Raw genomic sequence first — 10,782 nt, forward strand, 5'->3', positions numbered from 1 at the left:
AATAGAGACTCTTATATGAGTTCTTAGAATATTGGCTAAACGATTTACTCTTACTCTTCTTTAAGGATTGCCTCCTAACATGTGTAGGTCAATTCGTATGCAACGGAAAAAATTTCATATTCGATAGCTAGTTTTATAAAATCCATCAGTCGTACATCCAACTAGCAGATATTGCCTTCTTCTCCATTCCAGCAACCATTATAGGGACCCAATGTCGTATGTCCCTTGCGTGTGACTGAAGAGCCTTTAGGAGTAAAATGTGGAACGCAATGAGCCACCAGTTACAGCTAAGGCGAGAGCCACTAGATGCAGCCGAGTGGGCCGTTGTTTTAAGGAGGAGGGGCGGATGCGGTGAGTCACAGCGCAAATTTCGAGGGTTTGGCAAAATAACTTGTAGCAAATTAAGTTTGTTAGTAATTAGAACACCACTAAGGACACCTGAGCGTCCTTCTGCCAGTCCTGGCAAATTTATATGGCAGTCGAGAACGGCGAGCAGCACACACAACACAACAATTAAATCCAAGCTCGTCGCCTGCTGCTGTTCTTCTACAGCTCTTTGCTGTGTGCCCAGCTTCGTGGTGTCCTTTTTTATACCCTGAGCCCATTGAAAATTAGGGTTAAAAGGGTATAATGTTTTGTACAAATGGATGTAACAAGCAGAAGGTTCCATCTATTCATGGTCAGCATCGGTAGGCGACTCCATCTGGCCATGTCTGTGTTTCCATCCATCGATCTCGGGAACTATAAGAACCAAAAATCGTCATTTTGAATGAAGATCCTCAAATAGAACGCGCAGTTTTACTTAATTTCGATCAATAACTTGCCCCGTTTCCATGAATCCATAAAACTTAATATCGATAGTTACCAAATTCGACAGAAGCAGAAGCTTATATCTTTGTCTTTTTTGTCTACCAGTGCATAGAGGGTTGCCCAAGTGTTCAGAACTCAGTTCGGCATTGAGTTGAGGGTATCTGCTGGACGGGCACGCCCGTCTAGAGCACTTTTACGTGTTTTTGTTTTTTATTGCTGCTGTTCTTGTTTTGGAGTTTTTTGTTTAGGTATCTTCACAACCTGCAAAGTAACAAAAGTTTCAAGTCGCCTTGTCGAAAATTCCTCAAGCTGAAAGTTGGCAACTTTGATGCCCAAGCTTCCAGCGCCCGACTACCGACTCCTGACGCCTAGCTGCCAGCTTCCAGCTACCATCTACTAGCTGCCGGCTGCACTCCACAAGGTATGCAACCGTGTTGCTGGCATGCGTCAGTGGGAGAAACAGTTGGGTGGATAACTATCGCCAAATGCATGCCTGGGCAGCGGCCAGTTGCCAGTTGCCAGTTTCGACTGCCCTCCTTGGCCACTTGAACAATTTGGCCAAGTGGGAAAAGTTTCTTGCCTAAGCAGTTGACCCGAGCTCACACACAGCACTGACTTAAAAGGTAAGTACTCTAAGAGCATAGTAGAGTCACCGTGTTGGATTCTGTCATCCATTCATGTCCCACTCTCCAACTGCGGCTTCAACTCTTAACCTAAGCCTAAGCTAAGGGAACGGACAGCGAGCTCAGGAAGGAGTATAAATAGATAGCATACGAGCTCCTTTCATAGTTTCAGCATATTAATGGTAATGTGATTGATATGATTATAATGCCACTTTTAAAAATGAAGAGGCTCAGACTTTCCTCGATTCATGCGTTATTGTTTTTGATAGCCTGAAGGACATCTTCAATGACATGTTTTTCAAAATCACTCCACTATGAGATTCTCATATATTCAAGTAAGTTGGAAAGTCCGAAAGCTAACCTAAATTTGGAAAGCTCGAAATTCATCATTAAGGAAGCTAGACTAGCACTTGACAAAATTATCTGAAATAAATGTTATGCTTTATTAACTGCAGCTATATCCAATCAATGCAAAGTGATATTTAAAACCAAACTCAAAGTGTGTGAACTTTAAGTTCAGATCTTAAAGTTTTGCAAGCAACAAAACTATTGCCTGTAAACTTGGCCCTTAAGTTGGAAACACTTTCACTGTATTAACACCAAATTAATTTTGTCTTAAAATTCTGGCAAACACACACACACTCTCGAACAGACATACACATGGCTGTGTGTGTTTGTGAGGACACAACGATTGAATTTTAAACAAGAAGGACAAATGCCGGCAATCAAGTGAAGTCATGTTAAAAGAGCAGCAAAATGAAGTCCCTGGCAGAGCAGGGCGCAGAGTGCAGGGCATTATAACAATAATCAATATGCAGCAGTCAATAAAGGCGAGCAAAGGAGCGCATAGTCCTTGCCAAGGAGCAACAATTACAGGCGCAGGATAAGAGTGTCGAGTGGTCGGTGGGGGGTGGGGGGCGTGGCCCATAGTTTTGCTGTGCGTCGGTTAAATGATGTGTAATCGTCTTATGTGCACTTGAATGCCTTTTGGCTTCTAATATGGGCAGCGAGGCGACAGACAACACTGGCGACAAGGACCTGCCAGAATGGACGAGGACACAAGCGACGAGGCGATGCGAGGGTGCAGGCAAGGGCACGACAAGTGGCCAGCCGGACCCGGCTGAAGCGGCCCAAGTAACCAATTCGCACACAAAAGAAAACTTTGCCATAGGCTGACCTCAAAATGCACAACGAACGAGCGCTGAATGGCAAGGACCTGTGGACCTAAGGACCTACGCCCAGGTCCTGGCAAACTTTAATTTACAATCAATTCAGGCGTGAATAATAAACCACAAGAAACCAAACAGAGCCCCGGCAATGGCCAAAGACAACGCACAAGTGAAAGTGTTGCCAACTAGCTGCAGTTTAAACTGTTCCACCGTGTGTGTGTGTGTGTGTGTGTGTGTGTGCGTGTGCACGTATGTGTATATGTTCTAAAATTTAGTTACAACACAACACCAGAAGTTTAGCAAGTTTTCAAACAAACAAAGCGCAGGGACAGGCCCGTTGCCACTGAATGCATGAACCCGAACCCAAACTCAAACCCAAACCGAAGCCCAAGCCCAAGCCCTAACCGAAACCCCAACTCGAATCCTTGGCCAAGGCGAACCGCAACACTTCCGCCAGTGCTCAACGTTTCAACTTGAACGTCAAGTGTCTTGTCCGGTTTGGTCCCTAGCGACGTCTACGACAACGACGACGAGTACGTCTGCGTTTGGCTCTCTGGGCCGGGCTATCAATATTGTTTTCCTATTAAATTGATCATTGGTCAGCAACAATTGTGGCCAAAAATGCGCACAAGTGGACGTCGAGTGGTCCCCCTATTCCGCACCGCCCCGCCCCGCCCATAGCGTCTTTTGTTAGAAGCTTGTGCGTCGGCCTTTGTCTGACCGTTGAGTGGCAGCCCAAGGGAGCTGCCACCACGTCCGACTGGCCACTTCTGTACATTAATTGTACGATTCTAATGAAATTAATTGAAATGCTTGACTGAATGTTCTGAATGTCTCGTTGTGCTTGTGAATGTCGGCAATGCCAAAGAGTGTGCATTTGCTGCATTGCCTCGGCTCGACTGGAGCTACAGCTATTTGTGGCATTTGCCACAACAACCGTCAATCAAATATTCAAATCTTAAACGAGTTGAGCTAAGCATCGGCATTGCCATATTTCAACTACCTTCAGTTCTATCCATTTAAGTTCCTATTTGATTTTTCGGATTGCGCTTCTTCGTTGGAATGTACCATTTCGATCAATTTCTTGACTACTTGCTTCAATTTTATATTTCTTCTCAATTTTTAAGGAAACCTCTTAAAATCTTTCTTATTTTTCAAGGAATATTTTGTATTTTTCGGCTTGTTATTGAGACCCTATTCTATTAAAAGTACCCTTTTTCTCTTTTAAGCGCTCTTAAATTTTTGTTGATCTCTGACAATATTCTTCCACATCTTAGATTCAAAAAATATCTGTTTAGCTATTACCTTCTACTTATAGCAATATCTGTCTTCTCGCTCTCTATCCCTCTCTCTTGTAATGCCTCTGTCTGTCTCCCTCTTGTGCTCTCTCCGCCTGTTTCTCTGCTCGTTTTGCTTGCATTTTCTTCCGCTGCCTCCCTGCTAACCATCTTTCTGCCATTTTCTCTCTCTCTCTATATACATATATATCTATCTTAATCTCTCTCTCTCTCTCTCTCGCTCTCTCTCGCCTTTACTGTCTTGCTCAGTCTCTCCTTAAAATGAAAATATAATCCCTTATTATCAGCAGATAGGAACCCCTGCTGAATTCCTATATGTTTATATTGATACTGCTTGCGCCATGCAATGCATAACGCAAACCTAGCACCCCCGCAGCCGGTTCCGTATCCGCCCACCCCATCGATAAGGCTCCACCCTGCCTCATCATTCCTATAAGCCGTCCAAGTGGCAGCCAAATTCAACTCAATTATGCACAATTACAGACACAAACAGACCAAGTGGCCATGGAGGTGAGGCAGGCATGTATGCATCAACCACCCCCTCCTTCTACCTAGCACACTTTGCGACGCCTATTTAATAGCCAAACGACGACCTTAATAGGAGCCTGAGGCAACTTAACTGCGCGCAGCAATGACAGCCGCAGCAGCAGCCGTTGGCAGTGCTCCTCGTGCGGCTCCTCCTGCAATCCATTTTTTTTGGTATTTTTTGTAGCGGGTTGGGGTGTGTTAAGGGTGGTGGGGAGAGAGAGGATGGGATGACACCAGCAAACAAATGCAGTTGCATTCGGCCATGGCCATGCAGTGCGGCACTTGGTTGGCGCTTAAATTGCATGCATAGCTCATTGCTTGCCACTCGACGTGGGGCTCAAGTGCAGCTGAAAAATGCAGCGGGCTAGGAGTGGGTAGACGGATGGCGGAGAGGGGGGGAGGGGGGATGCAGGGGTGTGCCTGACTGTTGGCGACTGCTGTCAAAATGCCATTGAATTGCTTAAATACTTTGGTAATGCGGCAGTGGAGTCGTCGGCTTAATGGCTGGCAGCCAGCTACCATATTTGGTTGCCATGTGGCATGTGCCCCAAAATGAGGCAACATATGCCAATGGCAGGCCATGAATAAAACGGCCTGTATGACTGCACGAATGAATGAATGAATGAGCGATATGAAGTGCAATCAATGCAAAAATGTTTTCAAGTACAGAGCCCGGCAGCCATCCAGCTAGACAAACCTGCAGCAGATGCAGTTGCAGATGCACAGACCCAGAGCCCAACTAGAGATAGCTCTAAATTCAGGGTGTGTGTGTGCGTGTGTGTGTGTGTATTGACGCACGTCGGTGTGAAAGGATTATTCACACACTATTGATTTCAAATTGAGTTGACTTCAAATCCGTCTGAATTGACAGGCAGTCAGCTGAGGCAGGCAACACATGGCAACGGCTTCAAGCGTTCGTTGCCTTCATGTGTGTTTGTGAAACCGGAAGTTGACTAATGAATTTAATTTGCAGTGGGTGTTGAAGCAAATAGAGCGACAAACAGATATACACATACCAGCCAGCTAGCCTCCCAGTCAACCAGCCAGCCAGAGGAGTCTCATCGAGAGATGGAGCTGGTAAACGGAGCTCGAGGCCAGAATCGGGGTAACTGACTGATTGACTGCCAGATTTGAGTGGTTGTCTGCGCTGTGCTGTAAGTAGGCAACTGTTTTTGTTTGGCCAACACACTGAGTGTGTGTGTGTGTGGGTGCGGCAGGCACATGGCCAAAATGCAATAACAATATGCCACATTCTATTGGATGTTTTCCCCCTTTAAATCGATTAAATCGCATTTTGCCTTCAGATTTGGGCCATGCATATTTAAAAGTGTAATAGGCTTAGCACATAAATAAACTCAGTGATTGTCTAGGGTATTTATATTAAGATAAGATATATATCACCAACCATAAAATACATACATGGAGTCTGTCTTTTTTAAGTAATCTAATGGCAACCCTCTTGGGTGGCCGACAGTCCGCCTTGCTGATCACCAAGGCGAGAGTTCAGCTTTAAATATCCTTCTGTTTATGCGGGTCTCTGCGGTTACCCAAAGATCCTGTGAGTTCAGTAGGCGTCGACTCTATGCACTGCTAAATGTCAATGTAGACCATGCAATTTATTTAGTTTTACTTCGGCTTTCGTTAGTTACACATATAACAAATATTGGAAATCCTTTTTAATTTTTTTCTTTTCGTGTGTCTGGTTTTCGTATTTATGTGTCTCTTCTCCTAGGTAAATATTTTTTCGCAACAAGATATATATACGCACACACATATATACGCCTCCATTGTTTCGTTGATCGTCGAATTGTGAGAAACATGAATGAATATTTAGATAATGCCAGACGCAACATTCAACGGACGATGAACAGCAGTTACCACTCCCTATCGGAGGTGGCCTCAATGGCCGGTTCCCTGGCCGCGAGTACTGGGAGCCAGCTATACAGCAGCCTGATGAGCCTGAAGGCACAGGTAATACCGTCCGCCAATGAGCCAATATCGCCGACGCCATCCGCATCAGAATTGGGCTCGTCGACAATGCCGTCGAGCTCACAGCAGATACGACTGATTAGTGTGGTATGTGGCTTTCCCAAGGACATCGGCATGTATCCAGACTATGCGCGAGGGCAGTTTGGCGAGGACGCTTGGTTTAGAACCTCTACATCCAAGGCGGACGCGTTGGGCGTGGCCGATGGCGTCGGCGGCTGGCGGGTCTACGGCATCGATCCGGGCCAGTTTAGCCGTTTCCTGATGCGCTCCTGTGAGCGTCTGGCCCACAGCGCTGACTTTGAGTCGACCAGACCCGAGCAGCTACTTGCACGCGCCTACTGCAATCTACTGGAGCAGAAGCAACCAATCCTGGGCAGCTGCACCGCCTGTGTGCTTACACTGCACCGCGACAGCGGCATACTCTATGCGGCAAACATTGGGGATAGCGGCCTTCTGGTCATACGCAATGGTGCCATTGTCTGCCGCTCCTTGGAACAGCAGCATCATTTCAATACGCCATACCAGCTTGCCGTGCCGCCACCCGGACAAGGCCTCAATGTATTGACCGATGGGCCAGAGTGTGCCGCACTGCTGGAGTTTGATATGCAAATTGGGGATATACTCATATTGGCCACCGATGGCGTCTACGACAATGTGTCGGAGGACCTGCTGCTGCAAGTGCTCACCCATGCCTCCGGTGTCACAGATCCCGTCAAGCTACAGATGTTTGCCAATTCGGTGGCTCTGATGGCCCGTTCGCTCAGCTTTAATCCCAACCACGAGTCGCCATTTACCCAGAATGCCAGACGCCACAACATCGATGCGCCTGGCGGCAAGCCCGATGACATCACCGTCGTCCTGGCGAGCGTTGTTTAGAATAGATGCCCACGATGATTATGAATATACAGTCAGTACAGTTATTCACACAAGACCCCATAACAAACCCACCTGCGCAATCACTGGCAGCTGTGCACAGCTCCCCAGGGTTCCAGTTCAGTTGTGGGCAATTGCCAGTGAATGCTGCCGGGCGAGCCGAATTGGCAACTCAAGCAGTCCTGGGTCACACGGATCAGGAGACGGCATCATTATATATATATATGTATATATATATATAACAGCCTAATCCGAATGGGAATAATTAATATATACATATATATATATAGATAGATATATATATATATATAGATATCTAAAAATATATATGCATATATGTTTATATAGAGTGGGGTATAGATAGGAATCCAACTGCTTATCGCTGCTGAAGCATTGCCCTAAAAATACGTGGACAACATTCTGAGTATTTATATTATTCATAACCCATAGACCTTAACTAATCTCCATCAACACATCTCTCCACCCAACCCCAACACACTTTCAGAAGCTTCTAATTGCAAAATTAAGTCGAGTGTTTTATTAATTTCTGGCATAAAGATATTAAAATGTTCTATTGTGCTAGACAATATGAGTATTTGTTTATGTTTCGACTTGCTGCCATTCGCACTACTTGATCTACTTTTTGAGATATGACAAGCACTTTATCTTTTATAAATTCAGAGTTACATGTGAATGTTATGGCTGTATCATTTATTACCTATAACAAATAAAAAAATAAACATTTTTCCACTGATTTTCCACTGTGTCAGCTATGTGATTCACTAGATAGACTAGGCCGATTTAATATGTAGATGGTTTAGATTATTTCCCGATTCTTCCCGCAAAGGAATTCGATCCAACAACATATAACTCATATGTAAGGGGCAATATGTCCGACTTGCAGGCTCGGCTCGAACCTAAAATTCCAATTTATTTGCAGCTATGAACTGAACCCTAAATCATCCGAGCCGAAACCTCTGGACCTAACATTACGTTTTGAATATGTTGTAAATTTAATTATTTCATTTAAATAGTGCAAGTACATAAGCCCAGATTCAAACCAAAACTTCTCCGAGAACTGAACCAAATCTATGAAGGAAGGATTCAATATTTGTACGTATTTCAAGAACAATAGGTGCTTCTTTATTTAATGGTTCGCCTCGGAATACATCCAAAATAACAGAAAATTGACATTAAATCTTTCCCAGTTGACCATCTTTTGGGCGTATGGCTATAAAAAAGCAGCCTGGCTTCAGTCTTTGTCGTGTTGTTTTTGTTTTGGATTCACCCTGCCTGCATGCCAGATAACATTCCGCATAACTAGACGATTTCAGGTTGTTGCTGTTGTTGTTGTGTCAGCTTAATTGAAAAATGTTGCCTGCTGCTTGTCAACATTTTGATTTCCAATATGTTGTCTGCCACATGTATCCAGGGGCTGGCCGCATTATAAATGGGGCGCGCCCAGTGCAAAATTTGGCTTAAAATTTCACACGTTTGCCCGCGACATGTGTCGCTCCGGTCAGAGCTGGAGCTGGCCTATGGCTCCGTTTAACCACTTCCGCAGGGCAGGGCACAACATCGGTCAAATGCAGAGTTCCCCCGCCGTCGCACTGCCCCCCCACTTGCCGCCCAATGACATTTACCGTTAGCATATCAATAACACACGCTGCGCCGCAGACCGGACTCATAAAATATGGCAACGGCAGTGGCAACATTCGCCCGTCAACTTGCATGGAGCATGTGAAACGTGACGCCTGATGCCAGGCAGCAACGCCTTGCTGCCACACACACGCACACACGCACACACACACACACACACACACATATGTACCCCTCCCTTGACCATAATGTACCACTGCTTCCGCTCAGTCTCTAGGTGAGCTCTGTGTTACCCGCGACCCGTTTGATTTTGCATTTCATGCAAATTTTTGGTGGCTGTCCTCGACGATGACAAGGCGCACTCTCTGGCGGGAAGTCGGGGGTGTTGGGGCGAACAACGCGGGCGCGCAACTCTGTCGCATCATCGGAAATGAATCATTTGCTTCGTTTGTCGGCATCCGCTTGGCGCTTATTTCCGTTGCGTTGCTCGTTTTTGGCCTAAACCAACGCCAGCCAACCGGCCAAACGGCCAACCGGCAAACCATCCAACCAGCAAGCTGGCCGGAGGGAACGGCCTGACATGTGTGCGCGGCACGCTTCCGTGACAGAACATGGATCCAGGGATGGGGGCCCACACAGGTAGCATTTTTCCATGCGTTTCCTTTGACACCTGTCGTAGTGTGAAGCGCTCGAACCCGGTCCGTGTATAACACGACGCGATGGCTACTCAAAGAGTGAGAGAATCAGTGCTCGAAATCACCGTGAGATGTGAGTCAGTGTTGGAAAACATTTTGGAAATGAAGTAAACCACAAAAGTTATCGATGGGCACAATATAATATTGATAGCGGACTCAGCGATGGAAAACAAGGTGGGAAATTAAAAAGCCAATAAAGTCTGTGTTATCGATAGGCACAATAGTATATCGATGGTAGAATCCGTGCTCACCGGTATCGATCGATCACTTCTAAGCAAATATTTTTCGACAAGTGCAGTGTTCTGAAATGGTCTATAGCATACTTTGAGGTTGACAATTTGTTGTTGATTTTTTGTCTTGAAAAATTCGAATGGAAGCAGTGGCCCGCATATTAGTGGCCTTTGCTTATCCATCCATTTAAGCTTCTTTCCGCTACTGCTGCTGCTGCCAGCCCATCCAGCTCATCCTTTTTATCTATCCGACCGTCCGTTCAGCCATGCGTTTGTCCACACTCATTTGGGTCCCGCATAAATCAATTGCACTTGTCATCAACTCAATTAATTTTTGGCAAACAAAGTGCAGTAAATCAATTGCTTTGGCAGCTCGGCTCGTTGACCATGCGCCAGGCGCCAGGCAAAGGGCACGGGTTACAGAAGGGGCTCAATCGAGGTTTGGGGGGGGTCAGGACAAACGTTGGCCAGAATGTCCTTTGCTTTGCTGTTGCGCTCCATTTTTGCTGGATATATATATTTTTTAGTTCTTTTTTCCTTTTTCGACGTTTGTCATTGGCATTTTTTGTCACTCGGTGCAGTTTTTCCGCTTTTATTTGTGCGTTGCATTCAGGTCCTGTCCGTATCGGACAACAGACCGGGGGCGGGGCGCGACTCTGGCGACTGTCGACTGTCCATTTTATGAGCCGCCGCCCCATACATGTTGACACTGTATCAAATGGGGTTAAAAAGTGATTAAAGTAGGTTTGGCAAATGTCAACAATGTTTATACCGTGGCCATTGCCCGGCCTGCGTTCGACTGCGGGTCCTGGGGCGGGAGGCGTCTGTTGATGGGCGCGGGGGTGGGGACGGGGGCGAGTAACTGTCGTGCGAGTGCTCTTGACGTTTTGGTATGCAGACCAGCCGGTTCGCTTGGTTCGCCTGTTGACCCAGCCCCACATCTGCCACACCTTCATTCATTGGTAGCA

General features: G+C 46.1%; 1 protein-coding gene across 3 annotated transcripts; it reads left to right on the top strand.

Moving 5' to 3' along the window:
• Nucleotides 1–6,063: 6,063 nt before the first annotated feature.
• LOC115764425 (protein phosphatase PTC7 homolog) lies at nt 6,064–7,558 on the top strand. 3 transcript variants are annotated; one of them, XM_030707425.1, is made up of 2 exons: nt 6,064–6,160; nt 6,263–7,558. In XM_030707425.1, exon 2 carries the CDS (start codon nt 6,292–6,294, stop codon nt 7,291–7,293), a length of 1,002 nt encoding a protein of 333 aa, XP_030563285.1. In that variant the 5' UTR covers nt 6,064–6,160; nt 6,263–6,291; the 3' UTR covers nt 7,294–7,558. The 3 variants fall into 3 exon arrangements, with proteins under 3 accessions (XP_030563285.1, XP_030563284.1, XP_030563283.1); XM_030707424.1 differs by having other exon boundaries at nt 6,069–6,160; nt 6,243–7,558; XM_030707423.1 differs by having other exon boundaries at nt 6,072–6,160; nt 6,227–7,558.
• The last annotated feature ends 3,224 nt before the right edge of the window (nt 7,559–10,782 follow it).

The sequence above is a fragment of the Drosophila novamexicana genome, unplaced genomic scaffold, assembly GCF_003285875.2.
Source record: "Drosophila novamexicana strain 15010-1031.04,08,12 unplaced genomic scaffold, DnovRS2.1 tig00000820-arrow-pilon, whole genome shotgun sequence".
NCBI classification, from domain to species: domain Eukaryota; kingdom Metazoa; phylum Arthropoda; class Insecta; order Diptera; family Drosophilidae; genus Drosophila; species Drosophila novamexicana.